The sequence below is a fragment of the Mesoplodon bidens genome (genome assembly GCF_964165515.1).
Source record: "Mesoplodon bidens genome assembly, chromosome: 3".
Taxonomy (NCBI): Eukaryota; Metazoa; Chordata; class Mammalia; order Artiodactyla; family Ziphiidae; genus Mesoplodon; species Mesoplodon bidens.
In genome coordinates, this window is record NC_138178.1 from 150,497,084 (window position 1) to 150,520,164 (window position 23,081).

The 23,081-nt window shown below is 45.3% G+C and overlaps 4 protein-coding genes across 7 annotated transcripts in view; 2 read left to right on the plus strand and 2 right to left on the minus strand.

The window, feature by feature from the left end:
• The window catches only part of FCF1 (FCF1 rRNA-processing protein), a 239,062-nt gene that overhangs the window by 9,846 nt on the left and 206,135 nt on the right, over positions 1 to 23,081 (plus strand). The gene's annotated exons all lie outside the window — the stretch shown is intronic.
• Positions 6,071 to 15,263, minus strand: NPC2 (NPC intracellular cholesterol transporter 2). 2 transcript variants are annotated; one of them, XM_081229811.1, is made up of 5 exons: positions 15,116 to 15,263; positions 11,541 to 11,648; positions 9,767 to 9,939; positions 6,831 to 6,948; positions 6,071 to 6,380 (listed from the first exon to the last, which is right to left on the minus strand). In XM_081229811.1, the coding sequence occupies exons 1-4, from the start codon at positions 15,195 to 15,197 to the stop codon at positions 6,862 to 6,864; spliced, it is 450 nt and encodes a 149-aa protein (XP_081085937.1). In that variant the 5' UTR covers positions 15,198 to 15,263; the 3' UTR covers positions 6,071 to 6,380; positions 6,831 to 6,861. The 2 variants fall into 2 exon arrangements, with proteins under 2 accessions (XP_081085937.1, XP_081085936.1); XM_081229810.1 differs by having other exon boundaries at positions 6,071 to 6,948.
• Positions 15,623 to 19,844, plus strand: ISCA2 (iron-sulfur cluster assembly 2). Of its 2 annotated transcripts, none has more exons than XM_081227557.1 (4): positions 15,623 to 15,721; positions 15,887 to 15,992; positions 16,114 to 16,229; positions 16,676 to 19,844. In XM_081227557.1, exons 1-4 carry the CDS (start codon positions 15,651 to 15,653, stop codon positions 16,848 to 16,850), a joined length of 468 nt encoding a protein of 155 aa, XP_081083683.1. In that variant the 5' UTR covers positions 15,623 to 15,650; the 3' UTR covers positions 16,851 to 19,844. The 2 variants fall into 2 exon arrangements, with proteins under 2 accessions (XP_081083683.1, XP_081083684.1); XM_081227558.1 differs by having other exon boundaries at positions 15,890 to 15,992.
• LTBP2 (latent transforming growth factor beta binding protein 2) overlaps positions 19,964 to 23,081 on the minus strand; it is a 101,619-nt gene continuing 98,501 nt past the window's right edge. For both annotated transcript variants that reach the window (XM_081227556.1, XM_081227555.1), the window contains one exon: positions 19,964 to 22,905. In XM_081227556.1, coding sequence (XP_081083682.1) covers positions 22,760 to 22,905 — 146 coding nt within the window. In that variant the 3' untranslated portion in view covers positions 19,964 to 22,759. The remainder of the gene's footprint in view (positions 22,906 to 23,081) is intronic.

The window sequence follows — 23,081 nt, forward strand, 5'->3', positions numbered from 1 at the left end:
GGAACTGTAAGTGAAAACCAATTAACCAAATGAGAAGTTTCAGGAGAAGGTAAAATTCACTACAATAAATATTCCAAAAAACCTCAGAAGACAAAGAGCAGGGACATGTTTGTTGAATGGCTGAAGGAAGGATAAATGATGGGTGAATAAAGGTCTAGTACCACATTAGACATCTCCATTTGCAGCCATGCTCCCAGCAGAAGACGGACCTGGTTCTGCCTCTTCCAGGCCAAATCGCCCTCAGAGCTCTGCCCTCTGGGTGCCATGGCATGTGACTGTCACAGCACCGTCCCACTGTGTCGCCATGACGGGTTGCCACTTGCCTCTACCACTAGACTCTGAGCTCCTTGAAGGCAGGGACCTTGCCCTACTCATTTTTTTCATCCCTAGGGCCCAGCAGAGTGCCTGGCACACAATAGGTGCTCGGTAAGCGTTGGCTGAAGTAACGCACAGTGTCCTGCCCACATCAATTCTGCAAGGGAATGAGGATGACGTAAATGAGCAGTTGCCTTAGCTGCATATACCCTCAGGACCAACAGCAAACACTTCAGAAGAGTCAGCTGCCTTAGCTATCTGTTTTGTGGTGAAATCTTAAACTTGCTCTTAGAGTGATCAAATCCAGGACCTTGTTTTCCTTGTGGGTTTTTCTGTGGGTATGTCCAGCTCATCAGGTCATCAGTAACTAAGCAGGAAAATCTACAGGGTGAATTGCCAGTCCTCTCCACTAGCCTATGATATCAATATTCTGAGTATGAGTAGCCTTTGTATTTCCAAGCTATATGTGCACATCTATCGTTTCCTTTTGTCCATACAACACCTCTGTGACATATTTAACTAAAAGAGGTTAAATGATTCGTCCAAAGATCCTATGGCAAATCGGTCCAGACTAGAGTCTTTTCTCTTACATCCATTCTGCTGCCTTACTCCCTACCCCAGCGCTTTCCTTTACCCACCTTGAAAGGAGATGGTTCTCAGCAGCCACACTGTTGGAGATGCTCTGGATAGCTCTATGGGCCTTGTTCTTGCTGAGCCGAGCACTGGCAAGCTCTGGAGGGAAGCTGAAAGGCTGCAGAGATTCAGCGTACCAGAGAGGGGATGGAGTTGGATAAGCCAGATCCACTTTCTCTCGTACTCTCAGAGGCAACCTGATATAACATGCAGCTACAGAACTGGCATCGTGACCCAGACGGGAGCAGCCAAGAGCAGCCGGGAGGCTGGGAGAACAGAACTGAAGACAGACAGCTGCCAGGAAGGGAGGGGGAGACATTTCCTCCTGAGCCCAAGGCCAGGGAGCCTGCAGCCTGGAGACAAGCTAGTGTTGTCAATGAGCCCCGGACACAGATGACAACTGACTTCTACAAGATGGGAGCCCGAGTCCTGCTCTAGAGCTACCCACCCAGGATAGGGCACTACCATGCCCTTCTTTCTGAGAATGAAACCAAATCAACTGTTACTCTTCCCAGCCCTTTGGAGACCAAGGCTACTGTAGGGTTAAATGGTCAGATTCAAAACTTAAAGAATCATGACATTTTTTTCCACATTAAAAAAATTTGCTAAATGGGAATTCCCTGGGGGTCCAGTGGTTAGGACTTGGCGCTTTCACAGCGCTTATCCGGGTTCAACCCCAGATCGGGGAACTAAGATCCCGCAAGACCTGTGGAGCGGCAAAAAAAAAAAAAAGAAAAAAAAAATATTCTAAATAATTGCTGAGTGCTGAGTTTTAGGCATTTACTTAGAGAGGAAAGGGCAGTCTCTATTCTCAAGATGTTTACAGTCTAGTAGGAAGGTAAGCTGACACAATAATTACAAATTACACATGAAAAAGAATGTGGTTAAGTGTCATAAAGAGAGGATTAGAATCCGCCTTAATGAAGGCAAACCACAGGGAGGCCATCAGGAGGCCACTGGTCTTGAATGGCACCTGAAATGAAGTCTAGAAGACAAATTCATGGCAAATGCCTGTGATTCTAGGCCACTGAGCAGTTTCCATGGATGCAACCTTCTTTTCTTATCTAGAAGGATAATAATAATCAGGTACTTATTAGAGTCAGGCATTGAGCTGAATGCTTTGCATGCACCACCTCGGGTCATCATTAGAACCACCCCCAGGTGGACACTCTTATCCTCCTGTTTTACAGCTGAGGAAATTGAAGCCTTAAGCGTAAGTTAAATAACTCATCCAAAGTCAATCAGCTGGGGAAAGAGTTGGAGCTGGGATAGAAACCCAGTATGTATTTAAAAAAAAAAATTTAAACAGTATAGAAATCTAAACAACTACTGTGTTCCAAAAGTGAAAACCTCCCTACGAGCCTGGGGAAATGCTCAATGGTCCTGTGGAGTGGTTCAGATCGCAGTTGGCATCTGTCTCTGGTGCCAGGCTCCTAGACTCTAAAGCTCCCCAGGAGGGGCCAAGACCAGCACCTGCAGGCAGGAGAAGGTGAAATGAGGAGAGAAGATCAAGACCACCCACCTCAGGATTCTGGAGAATCGGGTGAAAGTCCCCAGGGACAAACCTATCTGAGATGGTCTCTAAATCAAATATCTTGGCCTTAGTCTCTGTCCTAAGCCCCTCTGGACTCCAGGAAGTGTCCTTGCTCTCACAGGTGTGACTAGTCTGCATCTGCTTGCCCGTGGTGCTTGAGCTTCCCTTCAGTGTCTTGATGAATCATAAGCTGTTAGTTCTGACAGAGACATTAGAGATTATCTAGCCCAATCCCTTCCATTTTTATATTACACATTGACAGTAATTCATGGCAGAGCCACTAGGATGTTTTGTCTTTGTTTCAGTAAAAGGTCAGCTTACCACTAAACACTGATGTAAGCTATTTCCCTTGATTGCAAAACCCAGAAAAGAATCTCATAACTGTTGTGCACATCCGTTGAGAACCTCTGCAAAACCCCATCTTCAATATTTTGCTCCACCTGCAGTACCCCTTTTTTTGTGGTAGAGGCCTGTGGGTGGGTAGGGGAGAGCAGAGTAATGCATTTCTCTAATGCTGAGAACAGAAGCCCTTCTGCTTCCTGGCATCTTCCAACTCCCAGCATCTCTGCCATGTTCAAGGCCAGCAGTCATCCATTTTGTCTGCCAGGCTCCTTATCGGCTTAACCCACAGGCAGGCAGAGCTAAGCTCATCCTTTCACTGCTGGCTGCTTATCTGGGACACACGACGTGTGGAGAACAGCCTGCCAGGCAGAGAGGAGCCACGACGTTTCCTCTCAGAGCCCTGGCAGATGAGGGGAGCAGCGCTGATAGGCTAGGTCTGCCCCAGGGTCTCATGCCTTCCCTCTATTTGGGACAGCAAACATCTGCACTCTCTGGCGTCATGGGGCAAGGAGCCGAGAACAGGCAGGGAATGCCTGCAGCAAGTGGGAGACACCACTGCTCCTCTTCCACCCCAGTCACTAAGGAGCTAGCCATGTGCGCTCACCACTTTGCCACCTTCTCCAAGGACCCTCAAGCCACCTCTGCAGCCCATCTCCTGGGCCCCATCCACCACCTTCCCCTCCACTTCTTTTTAGAAACCAAACCCCTGGTTTGGAGAGCATGGTAGGTTCCCATAGCGATGGGCCTTTTAGCTGTTTCCATGGCAACCAACACCCAGACCATTTAGTTGCTAGTCAACTGACAGCTGTAACTGAATAGGATTCAGTTTAGAATCTGAGGGATAGGCCAGGGGATTCTCTTCATAGAAGGAAACACAACAACCCAAAAATGACTCAACTCTTCTAAAGACTTTTTTAGGCAACATCTGTGGAGATCCTGTGCCACTTTCTACCGCAGCTCACACAAGACTGCATCTCCCATTCCCAACACACACACACACACACACCCTCACCCTCCTCTGCTGAGTATCTCAGGCCTTTAAATCCCCCAGCTTCTATTTCCTGATCTGTCTCTTTCCCAAGGGCCCCTGGGAAAAAACTTGCTCAAGGTAACTATCACCTTGGCGACATTTTTCACACATAACCCTTTCCTCTGTGTCAATGCTCTCCCTGTGCACCATGACCCTGTCCTCACAACAACCCAGTCATTTAAGCAATATTTGCTTTTTGGATTGTCTGATGTAAATGGCTGATCCCAGATCACCTTCCCTTAGCCTGGACCCCACCTATGTCAAGCCACTTTCCTATGTCCGTGGGTGTTCTTAGAGAACAGACTGTTTTATCGACCTTCGCAAAATATAATTAAGATCTGTTGCTTTTAAAAAGTCAACTAAAATTTCAAACCAAACATAGGGGATTAGACATGACTCCAGGCTCATTGCTTTTCATTAGCCTGAAGATTTGACTAAATGCCAGCCCTCCCATCTAACGCTCTCCCAAACTGGGGATACTGGGTATTGGATTCCCTTTATTCTGTAAACGGGTCTGCATCATGTTCTTTTTAACCACTGGAGTCTGGGGTTTCTCTACTCTGGAACTCACGCAAGAGAGGAGCTGTCTAAGCCTCCATGGCTTGCTCAGTGGACTAGAAAAACGTGAGAGCATCACAGGAAAGAGCATGACCTTTTTGAGGGGGCTGCCCGCAAACCCTCTGTACAGAAGATGACCTTTCAAACTAATCCCCCCATGGGAGCCCTACCCAGCTCACTGCTGCAGGCTCCACGTAACCTCACAATGGCTGGCAAACAGTTCTAAGCTGTTGCATGACCCTTCTGTTCTAACAGAAGGGTATACACTTGTGGAACTGCTTTTTTTCTGTCTTCCTTCAGCATATGAGGGCAGAAGTACAAAATGCAGGGCAGGCACTTGTTAGCCTCAAAGGAGCTCAATGACATGAGAGTCTTCTGGGATTAGGGAGAAAGCAGACGCATATGAGAACTGAGGTTTTCCAGGCACATGAGAAAGTTCCTGTGCATAGAGGATTGCCTCCTTTTTGAGGTGACGTATCATCACACATCAGACTGAACTTTCTGATTTTCCTGCTAGACCTAGATGAGGGACAATGTCTGTCTCTTGGAATGCAGCTAACATTTACTGATTATGTACTATGTGCCAGGGGTCATTTTAAATGCTTTACAGGCATCGCTTCATTTAATCCTCACAGCTCTACTGTTATTAACTCTAGTTAACAGATAAGGAAACTGACACACAGAAAAGTTAAGGGATTTAAAGATCATACTGGTTATCCTACTGATTGGTGAAGCCAGGATCCAACTACCGGCAGTCTGAAGCCAGGAACCACAGCAGTTAACCACCTTTGGAATCCATTTAAGTTTGAAATACCCAGGGTTCAGCATGCAGAGACAGAGTGGGCTGTCCCTCTAGTCACAGTGTGATAGGATACACAAAACATCTTAGCTAGAGTACAGTGGTTGAATGGCTCCAGGAATTAACTAGGAAATCTTGGCCGTTGATAACATTATTCCCAATCTATTGCTGTCCCCTGGTGGTTTTCCTGGGAAACTCACAAGCCAAAGAAATCCAAGAAATCTAGTGAAATCGGTAGGATGAAAAGAACTGGACCAAATGACTTCTTTGCTGCATAAGCACCCCAGCCTAAAAGAGATGACCTTCCACATTACCCAACTCCTTTGTGAATAGGGCTGCAATCTCTGTGACAGCTAAAACCTGACCGATAGTACATTGATTCAAAACAGCAAAATATATGCCCCATGATTATACTTGTACTTCGAGCAGGACACTCCCAAGATTTAAATAATCTAGCCATTACTTCCTGCAACTTCACGTTTCATCTTTAAGCTTCTAGGCTTTCTTCAAGGCAGGAGGTCCCCAAAGATTGCTGTGCTTATGCCAACTTGTAACTTCCTACTCCCTGCCTCAACCCCTAATTCAGTTCCCCTGACCTTGCAGATGTTGTTATTCAACTAGGTGATGTTTGCTTTCACTGTTTCTTTCAAGCACACTTGGTGGTATAAGACTGTGCAAAGTGAAGCAAACAAGGTCATTTTGTGTAAGATAGAGGTGAGGCCTGTGTGAAAGGGAGAAGTGGCAGTCTCTGAAAGTCATGTCTTTATAGTACTGCACTCTGGGACCATGGGACCAGGTGTCCACCTACCACGGATCTGGGGGAACATACTCTGAAAGAAGCAGGTGTCCACAGCCCAAATGCAGAAGAAAAGATTGACGAGTTTTTATTTATTCAAAGGGACATTTCCAGGTGCATAAAGAAGCCACAAGTTAGTGTTGTTAAAAAAAAAAAATCAAACATCTGCTAATCAAGTGATGCAGTTAATGAAAACCACCTAAGATAGTAAAGGAGACATGAGCTAACTGCAGAGAATTTCTGTCGTAGAATACCTCCCCTCCACTACCACGCTGGACACCACTGCAGAGCAAGTCATGGCTGGTGAAGCAGCGGAGCTGGAGGTGAGGAAGCCCGCGGAGCTGGAGGTGAGGAAGCTCATTGGCCAGATGCACTGAAATCAAAGAGGCACGTGGAGATGACGAACTTGCAGATGTAATATCCCACCTAGATGGATGTGATTTGGAACCCGTGCTTTGCCGCAAGGGCTGGTAACCCTAGGGCAAGTTATCCAATATCCCCCAAGCAGCCTCATTTGGATCATGTCTGGTTAGACCCTCCTTATTCCAAAAGCAAAAACCAAACCAAACCAAACCAACAAACAAAAAACTCCCCCTGAAGACAATTAAATCAATCCCTACAGTCTCACTTTCTCTTCCTTCCTTCAACCCTTTTACAAAGGATAATACAGGGGCGACAGTTCTGAGCTCTCAGGAAATAGGGTCTTAGATGCTTTTGGAGGTTGAGAGGCTAGAATGGCAGTCTAGAAATTCCTTTCATCTTATGGCACTGATTTAGTTTAGACTTGATCTCTCCTCCCCTCCCTCCACCCGCGTTCTCTCACCCCCAGACGGACATATTGGCATCAAATAGCTCTAGCTTTCAATCTGTACTGGGATTTGCCAGCAGAAGAGACGTTGGTCGTTGTCATCCTTAAGTTCCCACTCCACCAACAGTTTTATCTGGAGAAAGAGAAAAAGAATTGGGAAAAATGAAACTAGAACCTCACCTCAATCCAGAATGGGTTTAACTATGAATCCTAAATGTAAATTGTAACAAGCTGCCTAATTCCTCATCCTTTTCTTCTTAAGTCATGCCATCGTGAAGGCTGCTTGGGATGTGGGCACAGCCCGTGTCCTTAAGCTTAGAAGGGCAAACCAAGTTACACCAAGGATTTGGTGTTCGCAGTGCCACATCCTAGTCTAGTTAGCTTCTCAAATACAATTTCTAAAGCATTTTTTCCCCTCTGAGATCAATGGTACATAAATGAAGTCAGGACTTCCCTGGTGGCGCAGTGGTTAAGAATCTGCCTGCCAATGCAGGGGACACAGGTTTGAGCCCTGGTAGGGGAAGATCCCACGTGCCGCGGAGCAACTAAGCCCGTAAGCCACAACTACTGAACCCCGCGTGCCTAGAGCCCACGCTTCACAACAAGAGAAGCTACTGCAATGAGAAGCCCGCGCACCACAACGAAGAGTAGCCCCTGCTCACTGCAACTAGAGAGAGCCCGCATGCAGCAACGAAGACCCAATGCAGCCAAAATAAATAAATGAATTAATTAAAAAAAAATAAAGCCATCCATGAAAAATAATTTTACATTTAAACAATTTCACATGCATCTTGACAACCTGATCCAGTTTTTTCCAACTTTAACTATGAAATATGAAGAGTAAAAAAGTTAGATTCCTAGGTCTCAGGAAACTTACTTGTTAGCTGGAAAAGGAAATGTCAAAGCACAAAGGATGTTCAAAGGAGTTTACGGCTGTATGAATACCTTCAGGGACAATGATCTTTGTGGCAATACAGTTTTGATTAATGCCCTTAAACTGTTTTTTTTTCTTCTTCAATAATATACCCCCTTAGAGATCTCTGCCTTGATTTGTTACACTCATACTATGAGCTGTCTCTTCTAACTCTTAATAAATCACTGGCACTTTGCCAGTCCTTTCTTAAGCTTACTTGCTTTTAGTTACAACCTCTCTTTTTTTTTTTTTTTTGTGGTACGCGAGCCTCTCACTGTTGTGGCCTCTCCCGTTGCGGAGCACAGGCTCCGGACGCGCAGGCTCAGCGGCCATGGCTCACGGGCCCAGCCGCTCCGTGGCATGTGGGATCTTCACGGACCAGGGCACGAACCCGTGTCCCCTGCATTGGCAGGCGGACTCTCAACCACTGTGCCACCAGGGAAGCCCTAACCTCTCTTTTGTACTCAAAATGTTTCTTCAGAATGCAACATTTGAGTGACAGTGATACCCAGCTTCTTGAAACTTGTTTGGTAAATTTTTCAAGACTAGTACACATTAACTACTGTTTCACTTAGTGCACACATTAACATAGTTTAAGCTGGTTTTCAAAGGAAATGTCACTTAAGCTGCGTGGCATGGCAAAACCAACAAAAACAACAACCAACAAACAAAAAACAAATGAAATGTCATTTAACAATAGCTACCATATATTAAGTGCCTACTCGGTATCAGGCCCTAACTAGACACTCTAAGTTACTGAGGCTCAGATTACATATGCCCATGATTACATGGCTGCTCTGCAAGCTAATCTACAAATCTCTTCCCGACCTTTAGGGTCTCTGTTACCTCTGAAGCACAGACTCCCTATATTTGAGTCTTTTTAGAATGTCCTTTAATTACTTGCTGTTTCTAGGAAATAAATGGCCAGATTGCTCCTGGTTCTACTTGATGTCCTTTTAAGAAATACAGCTCTAGGGACTTCCCTGGTGGCGAAGTGGTTGAGAGTCCGCCTGCCAATGCAGGGGATGCAGGTTCGAGCCCTGGTCTGGGAAGATCCCACATGCCGCGGAGCGGCTGGGCCCGGGCGCCACAACTACTGAGTCCACGTGCCACAGCTGCTGAGGCCTGCGCGCCTAGAGCCCATGCTCCGCAATGGGAGAGGCCACTGCAGTGAGAAGCTGTGCACCTTAACGAAGAGCAGCCCCCGTTCGCCACAACTGGAGAGGGCCCGCGCACAGCAACAAAAAAAACCCCAACGCAGCCAAAAATTAAATAAATTTAAAAAAAAAAAATACAGCCCTTTTTCTTCACGGAAAAAAAGTAATCCCTTTACTTCCCCCATTCTTATCAAGATTCATATTGTTAACACAGGCTCATTCCAGCAGGCTCTATCTCATAAGTGTTTGGTAGAAAAAGAAGTAGGTACAGCAGGGCAAGTCAGAGGTGAAGGTTGGGGGTGGGGGTGGTGGCGGAGGAGAGAAAGCAGAGGAAAAAGCCACCGCTCTGCTACGGACCTAATAAATTACTGCTGTCTTGTTAAGAGATTAATGGAGACACCAGGATTTTCTGATGACAATGCTCTGATTACTTGAAATCTTGAACTATGTGGTACCTAGCTAAAACCTTGTAACATTGCACAGGTTTTGGAATCACGAGAACTGGGTCTCAATCTAGGCTGTAATTCTTGGCAGAATGGACTCTGTTCACATTGCATAGCATTGGAGGCTAACATCTCTTCATCTGTAAAATGGGGATAGTATCACCTCTACACAGGTGGTCACAAGAATCCAGTGGAATACTGTATATAAAAAAGGCATCGTTAGGCCCAGGCTGACCACTAAGCAAGAGACAAAGAACAAAGGGACACAGTGAAAACTCTCCGCCCCAGCTCAAGATTCCTGCACTCCTTTCTCCCAGGTGTCCAACTCTTCCTCATAGAGATGAAGGATTCCTATTCTAATCTTTTCTTCCTGCCCCCTCCTCAGACTTCCAATCTAGTCACAGGACCTTCGGTGTCCTCAACTACAATGTCACTTACAGAGGGGTATTCACTCTTCACGGGTAGTTTATTCAGGTAGTTATAGGTCTTGTCTTTTTCAATGGGGCAGTTGATTCCACTCTTACAACCATCAGGCTCAGGAATAGGAAAGGGAATTGCGACGCCCATCACAATGCCATGCACCACGGCTTTGCTACTTTGAGACTGAGTGCCTAAGAGAAAAAAAAAAGAGAATAAGATGGTGAAGGAAACAGCCCATTTCCAAACTCTAAATAAAAAATTCAGACATATTCTCAAGCAACGGCATTGCTGGGATAGCAAACCAAATTCTGTATCTCTTAACTCCTAGGGTCTATTTCTCTTTGGAGTTATACTTAGTACCTCCATGAATGCTATACAGCAAGCATTCACTCTGAAACTTGAAAAGTTACTGAATTATACAAAAAAAAAAAAAAAGCAGTCAGTGGGGGCTGTTTTCTTTGCTGTTGACCCCACCTTGCTCTTCACTGCCTTCACAGTTTCTCAGGAGAATCAGAGCCACCTGGATGGATAAATAACTTTATCGAACAAGCTAACTGATATTTGGTGGTAAACTTTCTGTTTACTATTTACATCAGATTCTGTCAAAGTGTATTGTGTATCTTAAAGGGTTTATGGAGACAGGTCGCTGAATTCTCAAATACCCTGTCCAAAGGATTCCGATAGAAATTAAGAATAAAATGGAAGACAATATGGAAAGAGGGAACAGGAGTCTCCATAGAAATGCCACGGGCTGTAACAGCAGTGACAGCGGTAATCCTTTAGAAACTTGGTAAAAGAAAGAGGAACATTTCTTGCTAACCTCTACCCTCCATATTGCAAGTTGGGCAGAGGAATAAATATACTAAAATTAGGGTAACTGGAGCTATGCACTATTAGGTTCTTCTGGAGATCTGCTTCTTTCTTTCTGTCTGGGTTGGGAATTACTTTTGTTTAGAAGGTACTTTTTTGGTTTGGAACAATAGAGGGGACAGGGTATTGTCCAGGAGAGAGAACAACTCTAGGACTTAAGAGCTGTCTTTAGGCTTACAAACGAGAGATGATAGAAATCTCAAAGTTCTTAATTAGTCTGTCTAGTCTAGTTCCATAGGATAGAAAATGAGGGAAAGATTCAAGGTAGATGCTCTTCCTAGAAACAGAGATTCTCACATTGTCTAGATTCCTGGGAATCTGAAGGAAATGAATGTGGTTCCAGAAAGAAACAAGTTCCAATAACATGTCTTCAAGTTGAAGAAGAAGGCTTCTTGATTGTTTCTTGGGTCACCAGTGAGTTCCCCAAACCTTACAGAGGCTAAATATTAATTGTTCCTATATTTTCAGGCAGAATATAGACTTAACAGCCAGAAGATATATTGCTTGAAATAACACTTTGGAGGTGTTCCAGAGCCTACAGTGTTGGGGTCTGTACTAACACTCTGCAGTCAGTAGCTAAACAGAGTTGACACTCCCATGAAATCCACTGTACAATGTGGACCAAAATAGGGCACGGAGAAGCCAAGCGGTCTTCTTTGACCTGTGAAAACATGGAAATCCCCCTGTCTGCTTGAAGGGAGTCTGGCAACTATGAATTCTGAGAAACAGGCATATGGGAACCCAGTATGAGAAGGGAGCATAGTGTAGGAGCATAGTGAATCCAAGCTTTGCCCATTGACAGGGAGGTCACAGAATTCCCGACTGCAATTCCCCTCCCTCATATTCCCCCACTTATTCCAGTACTTGAGATTGATGTTACGCTTTAAGATGAATTTGAAGGTAAGAGCCACTTTTTACTCACTACTGGTGAACGTGACATTGACACTGTAAGACTGTCCTTTGTGCAGTTGGCAGGGTTGGGTGGGGCATGGGTTCACATTCACTTCCTTTATAACTCCGACCCCAGAACCTGCAAAAGAAGAAAAATGTATTGAAATGGGTGGGAAAACAAACCACCTAGGCTCTTACCTAACGGGAAGGTGCTCGGCCTTCTCAATGGGGATGAGTTTTTTCTCTGACCATCCGTGGTCCCCAGGAAACTGTTCACATTTGACAGGTGAAAGGGAATTAAAGAAATTATTGAGTATACCTAGTCAGCTCCCCTGCTCTATATCCTGGGAGGGCTATTCCAGGGAAAATCATCCCCACCCTTCCTTCCATCCTGACACAGGATTTTGAAGCAGCACACACCGCATAAGCGATGGCTCAGGTTGCACGGCTACTGTTTCCATTTGGAATCTTGAGACTGGCTGCTCCCTAACTGCCCTTGCCTACCATCTTTCAATCCTGTCCTGGTAGCTCTCCAAATCAGTGGTCTCTGAGCTTTGTATACTCCTACGGATGAGAACAATTTTAAGCGTGCATCTGTAGTACACTCTACTCTGGAACCTGTGTTCTTCAAAATAAGTGCTTTTGAGGCAGGGTGTGTGTCCTTTTTTTTTTTTTTTTTTTTTTTTTTTCAGTCTAAACAAGGACAAAAATACCTTGACCAAAAAACGTTAAATACAAATCTTTAAGAATCTCCTTACTTCATCCAGGCCCATGAAACCGGACAGCTGAATGGGAGAGAATACAAGTAAACAATAGGGTAAGCTTAAGTTCCGCCACTCATATACCACTGCTGACAGCTAGACTCTGGGATCCCAGACACCTGGCTTTGAAATCTCACTGGCTCCATTACTTACTATGGAACCTTAAGGCAAGATACTTAGCCTCTCTGGGGGCTAATAATAGTACCTACCTCATAGGGTAGGTGAGCTAATACACATATAGCTCTGAAATAAGTGCTTGGAACATAGTAATGCTATATAGGTATTCACTATTACTATCATATTGGGATTTAGTCCATGAATTCAATCTAGAGTAGCTGCTCCTGGGTGGGTTAGCAAGTTTCCCTTTCATAGAAAGGGTGAGCCTCTCACCTCAAATTTATTTTGTGGGTAGAAATTATGGATCTAGACAATAGAATGGACTCTGTCTCAAAAGTAGAATGCACGAAGACAGAAAGGAAATGGCAGGTTGAGAGCACATTATCTGCCTGCTCTTGGGTGGAAGAGTTGCATCGTATTGACTAACACTGCTTCAGCTAGGTCTGAATCATACTTAGCAGTTCCCTATCACCAACTTGCTTCTCCATCAGGGCAAAGTTCTCAAACAATAAATACAAGATTCTCTTCTTTAAGCACCCTCTTCCACTCTGTCCTATCGTCTATGGCCAGGAAAGAAAATATCCGGAATTTTAGTCAACAACTTATTGAAAATCAGTGCTTATGCTGAAGCTTTCAAATTCTAGTTTCTTTTAAGGCTGGGTCACAAGATCTAGTAGGAACTGAGTAGAGGGCAGTCCTTGTAGCTCCTTCATCCAGTTTTATTTTTGCTGACAAGACGTTCCTGGATTTCCAGTGTCCATAGGGCAAACTTCTGTCCTAACCTGCAAAAATTGCAAAACTAGTCCACTTGACCCCATTTCTCACTTGAGGAAATACCACTTCAGGGAAAGGGGGCATAGAGTGGGACTCAAAAAACCTTTTGATGTGGGCACTGAAGTTTTTACACTGTATTTCCCAATTCAAAAGTAAATTGAAAGTCTGTAACTGAAACTCTCCTTCCTTTAAGAGGTTTTTGCCATAAGTCTAACACCTGCTTTTTTCACATGAGCAGAACAATGTCAGGATTTAGTTTCCTTAGTTGTTTTTCTTTTCTTTTCCTTTTTTTTTTGCGGTACACGGGCCTTTCACTGTTGTGGCCTCTCCCGTTGCGGAGCACAGGCTCCGGACGCGCAGGCTCAGCGGCCATGGCTCACGGGCCCAGCTGCTCCGCGGCATGTGGGATCTTCCCGGACCGGGGCACGAACCCGTGCCCCCTGCATCGGCAGGCGGACTCTCAACCAATGCGCCATCAGGGAAGCCCTGTTTTTCTTTTTTTAATTTTTAATTTTTTTGGCCGCGCCGTATGGCTTGCAGGATCTTAGTTTCCTGACCAGGGATGAAACCCCTGCCCCCTGCAGTGTAAGCGTGGAGCCCTAACCACTGGACCGACAGGCGAGTCCCCCCCACCCCACCCCGACCCTCGACCTTTTTTTTAATGTTAATGTTACTGTTCAAACCCAAAGTGCCTCACAAACACCCACTAGTTTCCTACTGCTTACTAGGAACCTGGTTCCTTACTGCTGTAAGAACTTGGGCAAATACCTTAATGTGCCCGTTTCCTCATCTGTAAAATAGATTACGAGAGTTGAGTGACAATAAAGTTAACAGTTTCTTCATCCAAATGCTGGCCACTAAGTTTAATGGAGGGAAAGGCAGTAACTTGAGGTGATAATAGGATCTTTCAAATGCCAGTCTCCTAGTTCGGTGGAACAGCATTTGTTAAGTATAAATAGGCCAGCAATTTTTATTCCTTAATCACTCCTGTCTCCTAGCCCCCAACTTTGCTTTTGCCTCAAAATGAATTTTGGAGATATAGTGGAAAGAGTATTTCTTCCCTCATTTACTTTTCCAACAAATATTTATTAAGCAATTACTATTACCTGGGCACTGGATATGAAGGAGCAATTTTATTCTGGTTGCCATTCTGCTGTGTGACTGGGTAAGTAACCTAACATCTCTGGAATTCAGTGATTGACTATAGGATCTCCAAGTTTCCTTCCAGCTCATAAATTTTATAAAATCAGTTTCATGCCTCTTTCATTTATTATCACACCTCTCCACTTCAGAAAAGTTCTGCTCAAACAATTTGATAGACTTGACTGAAGGAACTCACAATTTCTACCCCCTGCTGTGTTTCTCAACAAAGATTCCAACTACAGCTGCATGAGAGGGTTATGCATCACAAGTTGTGACCAGAAACATGAGTTTTATAAATAGGAGGGGAAAACTGGTAAGAATCACAAAATTCCATAGCCCACAGGACGCCCTACCAGAATAACTCATGAAAAGGAGAACTGACTTTCGACTTGTCAGCAAAAGGGAAATTTAACAAAGCAAAAGGAGCGGAGAGGCAGAGGACATCCAAGACACAAGGCATAAGTAAAAAGCAGTTTTGCGCTGCACCCCTTACGCCCAACGCTGCACACGGCCCTTCAGTTGTTTGCCCTACAATCTTTAGGAAACTTCAGCAAAAGGCCCACCTCCAGGAATGTGCTGGGATCCTAAACACGCGTTCCAAGGAAGGAGAAAAGTTGTGAGTGGTCGGGTTTCATCCAGGCCAGCACCCTGTCCCCTACCCCAACACACTCCAGCCCACTCCACGAGGGGTCCGAGGCTGAGCCTGGCAGCCCGGGGGACCCACCCAACCCAGCTCAGAGATCTTAGCACCAGGTTCTGTCGAGGTCTCCCGCAGAGGGTGCGGGAACCTCAGGCTGGCCCCGGGGCTCACCGCAGTCATTGAAATGCACCGGCTCGGCTAGGGCGGAGGCGCTGAGGGCCAGGAACAGGAACGCGGCGCCCAAGAAACGCATCGCAGCTAAGACCGCAAGCTCAAGGAAAGAAAAACCAGATTCCGCGGTCACAAGATAAACCTTCAGGGGCGGGCCGGGGGAGGAGCCCAGTCAGGCGACCGGTCACCAGCAACCGGGTCCGAGGCCTGCCCGCGCCCCGCCCCCGGCTCCAGGGAGCCAAACACAGGGTCCCAGACATTCGCAAACCCCGCCCATCCGGTCCACTTTGCTGCCGGGCCAGCTGGCTCCCACCTCCCTCGGCCCGACTCCTCTCTCCAATGCTCCGTCCGGGCTTTGTGGGTGCGTCCCACAAATGCTTCCGCAATGGGAGCATTTCCAGCCAATCAAGTTCCCCCTCCTCCTGCACCACCCAATAGGTGTGCTCAGAGGCGGGGTTTCTGTGGATCCCGCTTCCCGAGGCCCAGACGCAGAAGGGGATTGGGACAATGCGAAGGGCGGTGCTTGTGGAAGAAGATGGCGACCGCCAGAGGGTTGTGTCTAACAGCTGTGGCCCTGAGAGCAGTCACTCCCTGGCCAGGGGGCAGGTACCAATCCTAGAAAAGCACCTGGGAAGGGTGTTTGGTTCTGCGCCTCCAGGACTAAAGGGAAACTAAGGCTCGCGGGGGAGGTGAAGGTTTGGCTTGAGGCTGTCCAGGTGGAGGGCGCCAGGTGCCTCTCTGCTCTCAGGCTCACCCTCCCCCCTTGCGCAGCAGGCTCCTCGCGGCCTCCCACGGACCTCGGGCGCTTCGGGTACTGTCGTCCTCCAGCCCCGAAGCTGGCGAAGGGCAGATCCACCTCACCGACAGCTGCGTCCAGGTAAGAGGCCGGACGCGGGGCAGCGGTGGCGGGCGAGGGCCGGGAGTGGGGGCATCTCCCCTTGGCCCACCTTTCTCTCTCCCCTTGCCTGGCATTCTTGACCCCCCTTCCTGCATTTCAGAGGCTTCTGGAAATCACCGAAGGGTCAGAATTCCTCAGGCTGGAGGTGGAGGGAGGTGGATGCTCCGGATTCCAGTACAAATTTTCACTGGATACAGTTATCAACCCCGACGACAGGCAAGGAGAAAGGGGTGGGTTCCCAGAGAATGTGCAAGAGGGATAAAAGTGTCTCCAGTTTAAGGTGCACTTTTATTCCACATTTAAAACGTTTGCTAAGGATAATTTAACATCACCCTTCTCACACAGTGGGGATACAGTGAAGATTTGTTGTCTTGATTCAAAATAACTAAGTCATAGGAGGAAAACTGGCCCGTCTAGGTGCATAGGATAGTTGGTAGAGGGTCAGGCTGGACTAGCAAGATTCCAGGCTTAAACCTCTAAACATTTCCTAGTATTCATTCCGTTGAATCTTTTTGCCTCAAAAAAGATCAGCACCTGTTAGAGGTAATAAGGGAAGCTTCCTCTGTATTTCAGAAAACAGAGGATGTGCATCTCTGGGCTCAGAGGGTGTTCTGTTTTTGGTGTGTATGATATACATTAATGCCTTCCTCCCATCTTTTCAGGGTATTTGAACAGGGTGGGGCAAGAGTGGTGGTTGACTCTGATAGCTTGGCCTTCGTGAAAGGAGCCCATGTGGACTTCAGCCAAGAACTGATCCGAAGCTCATTTCAAGTGTTGAACAATCCTCAAGCACAGCAAGGCTGCTCCTGTGGGTCTTCCTTCTCTGTCAAACTTTGATGTGATGACAGGTGACCCAGAGATTACTATCATCTGTACGGATTTGAGGAACCTGGGATTGGAAGAATTCTAGAGGTTTCCTTCCAATCATGTCCCTCTCACAGTTTGATTTCCCTCAATCCAGGAATGCTGTGTTTCACCACTATTTATTTTCAGAATGTGAAGCTTTTACTCTTGAGTTAATTTCTCCCACACAGTTGTAAGGCCAAGCCTGTAGATGCTATTACGTAAGATTTAGTAACTTGTTGAAACCAGTATCATCGTTGAGCCTCCAAGGTTCCAGAATTTGGAATTCTCTGGCCTTCAGAGCTACTTGTACATACTTGTATAGCTATGTGTAAAAGCTTCATTTTAAAGAAAGTCCTTAATTACTTGTGTTGTGGATCGGGGTCACAGATTGGGTAGGTTGAACACTGGTTACTAGGCCAGAGAGGATGAAAAAGGCAAATGAAATGTTATCTTTTTCATCTCATCCTTCCTGAATGTGCTAGTTGACTTACCCTTATTTTCTATGCAGCCCATTCTCTGCTTCCCATTTGTTACAGCAGATACATTTTCCTCTCATACTCATGAATCTGCTAGATTCACAAAACCAATTGCCCATCACCCAGAAAACTTGGACCTAAACCTCACCGATACTTGAATTGTTTGAAAAATAGCCTCCATACTCCATATTCACACAGACATTTTAAGCTTCTTTGATCCTTTAGTGACTGAATCTTTTTAGAATATGTTGCTTCACTTACCTTATGGTGTAAAATGTTTCTGGTCTCATTGTGTAGCAGGAAGTGGTCCCTTTGTTGGCACAGATAATAGATACTTGGGGATTTTTTTTTTTTTTTTTTAGTTTGGACTACCAGATAAAATGCAGGATGCCCATTTAAATATGAATTTCAGAAAAATAGCAAATAATTTTTAGTATAAGTGTGTCTCAGTGAATGCTAGAAATTATTTGTTGTTTATCTGAGATTCAAATTTAACCGGGTATCCTGTATATTTACTTGTTAAACTTGGTAACCTTACTTTAGAGTCACTGAAAGAAGAGCTTTTGAGCCACAAATTCCAATGAATTTTAAAGTACTTGTTTGGTATAGCACTTAAATAGGCTAAAGAGCTAGAAATAATTGTGGTATGTGTGTGACGGAACTGGGGCAGCCAGAATTGCGTGGACAGACAACTAAAAAAAGATAAAAACACCACCACCATGACAAATGATTAATGAATGCTAATTCTGGGGAAACCACAACCAAGTTGATTCTGTAAGGATTATTGGTTAAACCCATCTTTTCCTCGAGAGCCTAAAAGTTCATGTTGGCAAATCTTGCATTTCTGGACTGGATTGAAATTTTTCTAGACTGAATTGGAATTAAGGTCATTCAATAAATAATTTACCATTAGAAAAATAGAAATACAGAATTTAGAGACAAAATATCTGAGACAGAAACTTCATACTTACATTTTCAATATGGGAAAACCTAGGACTTAGAGAAAACAAACCTATCATGTGTGCAGTGTGTACAAAGATGAAAGAAAGGGACACTCAGAAACCTGAGCAGTTTTTTTTTAAAGAAAATATCCGTGGAAGGAGGCAGAAAGCAGCATACTCTGGAAGTTTCTGTGTGTAACTTTACAAAGCTATTGAAAGTTGCTGCCAGTACCTGGGCCTAATAAGATTTTGAGCTCAGACTAAGTCCTTTCATCCTCGTTAGAAAGAGATTTTGTTACATTTTAGGTGTTAAACCTCTTCTTCCATGATATTTTTGTGGGTTATTTATTTATATGGTGATCTTAGCACAAGCATAATAGCTTTAGTTCAAAAAACAATTAAACTCCAGTGGTCAGTTAGGCAGGAACAGGGTCTCTTTGATTGACCATGTGTAAATACCTCATATTAATGGAAGAATTGGAATTTTGTGTTTACAGAGGGTGGGTTAGGGAGGAATCACCTTATTGCACTGGAAAAGCTTCATAGGGAAACCTGAGGTGGTGACAAGAGATCCGCATTGGAGGAGGGCAATGTAGAAATTTTAAGAACACAGGGCAGGGGGGGTGGATAGCATCAAGGGGACAGGGCAGTTGGCTTGGAATAATAGTAAGTGGTGGTAAAATAGGGTTAGGGTCTTCTGTAGGCTTTTCTGACCAGATGCCCTCTTCCTAGCAGGCCGTAAAAGCCAGCAGACGTTTTCACACATTTTGCTCACTGTGCAGTTCATTTAGGAAAATGTTACACTCTTCCAGTATCAGCTGGAAGATTTTGCCTCCCTATTACTTTGAGGGGAGGTTATCAAGACGCTATTTATTGCAGAATTGGTTTTATTTAACTTCATAAGCTAGTGACTGCCTGGGGCAACATGCCCCACCATTGCCGTAGCCAAACATAACTGTGTAAGAACTGAAGGCACAGGAGCCCTCCCTCTGCTTTATGTGTGAACCTTTATGTTGTCGGCTCAAAAGAGGGGGCTTCTTGGTCAACATCCAGATCTTTCCTTGTTGCGGAATCACACTCTTCAGTTACATGATTGATAGTGACCAGTGGTATATAAACTATAGGTGTCCCACCCACCCTTAGTTTCTTTGGGAATGTTGACCAGTTACAAGGGATTCAGAAGTAAGAGATTAGGAAGGACTACTAAGGTAGGTGTCCAAGAAGATACTCTTCTTTCTCTAACTTTTCTTGTTAGAGAATTGCGCCCCATTCTTTTGGTCTTTTGTCATAAAGCGTGAGCGGAGGGTCGATATTTGGCCAGAGCATCCTATACAGAGAAGTGGGCAGCACTGACTGTCATGGGGTAGCCCTCCCGTGAACTCTGGCCCTGAACTGGCACCCTGCGGTGGGCAGAGCCTCACACTGTCCCTTGCAACATTATCATGGCCTTGCATGTTTGTCTCAAAAGCAGGAAATTCCTCTGCTTTTCTAGATATCTTGCATTGAGGTTTATGATTGCTCTTTTAAAGTCCTTGTTTGCCATTTCTCCACAGATATGCCGCAGGGCTGTTTAAAGGAAGTTTGCTTTAAGAAGTTTTGAAATAATTATCATCTGGCTTTAATTGTAAAATATAGTCAGATAAGTATATAAAGAGAGGGAGCATTTAAGCAGTCTATGTCCAGCAGCTGTATGTAAAAATATTTTATTTTTGAATAGGTAAGACATATGGTACAAAATTCAAAAAGACACAAAAGGGAATACAGTGAAAAGTCTCCCAATCCTGTGCCCATCCACTCTGTTGCCCTCCCCATCAACTACCCTTGTTTCTAAGAATTTAGCCCACAGGTACAATTCCGTAGATATAATGTGAAATAACATATGCACAAGAATGTTCATTACGGCATTATTTTTAATAGCAAAAGATAGGAAACAATGGAAATCTCCATTAATAGGGGACTGATTAAATAAATTATGATTTATCCGTTCAATGGAGACGTATACAGTTGTAAAATAGAATGAGACAGCCCTTTATGTGCAAGTATGTATTAAGTAAAAAAAGTGCGGAACAGCATGCACAGTATGCCATTTGTGTTTCTAATACAAGGACGTATGTGTATATGCATGAACTATCTTGGGAAGGGCGAGCAGGAAGGTGAGGGCTGGGAGGAGGCGCAGTGGGAACAGCATTTAAGGAAGTGCAGTGCCCGAAGGGTATATTGAGGAATGGTGAGTTCTCTGAAGTACGGCCTGTGAGGTGGAGCGGCAAGGATGAGGTTAGCAGATACCCAATTCTTTTCCCCCTGTTTTAGACAAATAGCAATAGCAGCGTAGGCTTCACTTTGTTGTATAACCTTCCTTTCCCTTAATCTATTTTGGAAATCTTACCCAGGCATTTAGAGCCACTTTTTTTTTTTTCCTTATTAGGGCTCCGTAGCAATTAATTGCTTCTAACATTTTGCTATTACAAATAATGCTATAATAAATTATCTCTTACATATGTCATTTTTCATTTGATAAGACTATATCTGAAGGTTGAATTCCGAGAAGTGGAATTACTGATTTAAAGAGTAAGTGCTTTTATAATTTTGAAAGGCACTGCCATATTATCCTCTTTAGAAGTTGTGTCAGTATATACTCCTGTCAGCTATGTACGTGAGTACCTCTTTCCCCAGGTGCTTGCCAACTAGGAGTTTTAACCAACTTAAATCTTTGCCAATCTGACAGTTTAAAAAAGTGTCTCGGTGTAGTTTTAACTTGTATTTCTTTTTATTATGAATGAAGGTCAGAATATTTTCATATGTTTAAGAACTATATATTTTTGTCTGCTGAGAACATCTCAACTAGTATAGTGACCTAGAACAAATTGTTTAAGCTTTGTAAGTCCAAGTTCCTCATCTGTAAATTGGGAATAAAAATAGTAAGTAGGATTGTTGGATGATTAAATGAAATTTGTGTACAGCATTCAACACAGGCCTGGCACATAGCAAGCATTCAATAAGTTATTTTGTGATGGCTGACAGAGCGGCAGGTAGGACAGGACAGATTAAGAAAAGAGCATTCATCTCCATGTCTTCAGGCACACAGAGTCTTGTTCATTTACCTTGCCCTTCATCAGAGAAATGCAAAGTCAGAGCTTGCTTTGTCTTAGAAGAGGAAAGAACCTTTTCCTATTGGATATTGGAACCCAATCCTAGACTATCGGCAGAGCTGGCGAGGGGGTAGCACAGCCTCATCTCTAACATTTAGACTCAGCCAAGAACTTTGGTTTATAAATTTGGTTTAATATGAAATAAAAACAAAAGCAGGAGAGCCCAGATGTACATTTCTTTATTCCACCGTGGTTTTAGACTCCCAGCTGGCCAAGGTTGGAGTGAGTCTCTACTTGTAAACTCAGTGGGATGCCAGCCAGCCGTTTTATGAAGGAGAAGAGGTCAGAGGCCTCTGAGTAGAGAGAAGAAACAACGTAGGAAATCTCGCTTCCCCTAAGCAAGATGACACTGTATTTCATAAGCTAGAAAATAGACTCTTTATTTTCAGCACATCAACCTGGTGTCCACAAAAGGAGAGCCCGGGAGAGATTTGTCTCCTGTAAGAAGCAGTATGTATTTAACAGAGGCCTTCTGAGGTGGGCACCCTGCTTTGTGGCAGCCCTTGCTGTGGGGTACAGGAGCTATCGCTGGGTAGATTCTGCATGTTTATTTACCTGAAGCTACTGAATATTTTCTTTAGATTTGTATGAAGCCCTGGCTCCCCCTTTTTTTAATCAACTCCCCGTATTTTGTTCCATTGCCTCCTTGCTCCCCTTCATCCGTGTCTCTCACTAGCAATGTAGTGTCAGTTTGGCTTCTCTGAGATGAGCGGATCTTCTGCCCTTCCCTGGGGCCACAGAACTGGCAACAAGGTGGAGATGTGGCACAACTGGCCCAGACCAGATTTGCTGAGTGGTGGTGACGGTTCTCGGGAGGAGGCATTGGAGTCACTCCCCAAACTCCCCCCAATCCTTTTTTGCTTGATAGATTCTGAAGGACCATCCCAGGGCGGAGATAGCCTCTGATCCAGGTGTGGAATCATCAGGATGATACGTGGATCATGGCTGGAAAAGGGTGTGTGCAGTGTGAGGCCGAAGGACCTTGCATGTTTGCACAGCTTGAGGGGCTGGTTCAGGGCCCTCCTTTGGTAAGCATCCCATAGCAAGGCCAGGACAGGTGGCAGACTGGGCCTCACGGCCAGTGGTTGACGCATTAAAGCATTTGGTGGTGTTTGAGCCAAGCAAGGGCATGGCGGTGTGGAGGTGGTGACAGAAGCTCACAGCCAGAGCCGAAGCTGGGGGAGATGAAAAGCAGATGAGGCTGGCTGGGAGCGGGCTGCAGGGCCTCCTGCCCGGTGTCTTTGTGTCGTCTCCCCAACTAGGAGAGCTTCCTCAAGGCCCCGCCGGTGGCCAGGGCCCATTTCCAGGTAACTGCCTGCACTGACCCCTCGCTGCTACTCCTTGGCGGTGCAGCGTGGGGGGCCTGCCTCGGCAACATAACCTGGGGGGCAGCGGCAGAGGTAGGAGCCCTCCGTGTTCTCGCAGTGACCGTGGACACAGAGTGCTGCAGGCCCGTTCAAGTCATCACATTCATTCACATCTAAGAGGAGGAGAGGGAAGAGAGAGAGGTAGGGAGCCCACGCGCCTCCAGCCTGCTGCGTCTGCCCCTCTGGCCACTGAGCCCTGACCCCTGCCCTGCAGTGGAATCCTAGATGTGGCGGCCGGAGGATAAAGTCACTGCCCAAAAGGAAGCAACTCACGGACACAAAGCCGGTG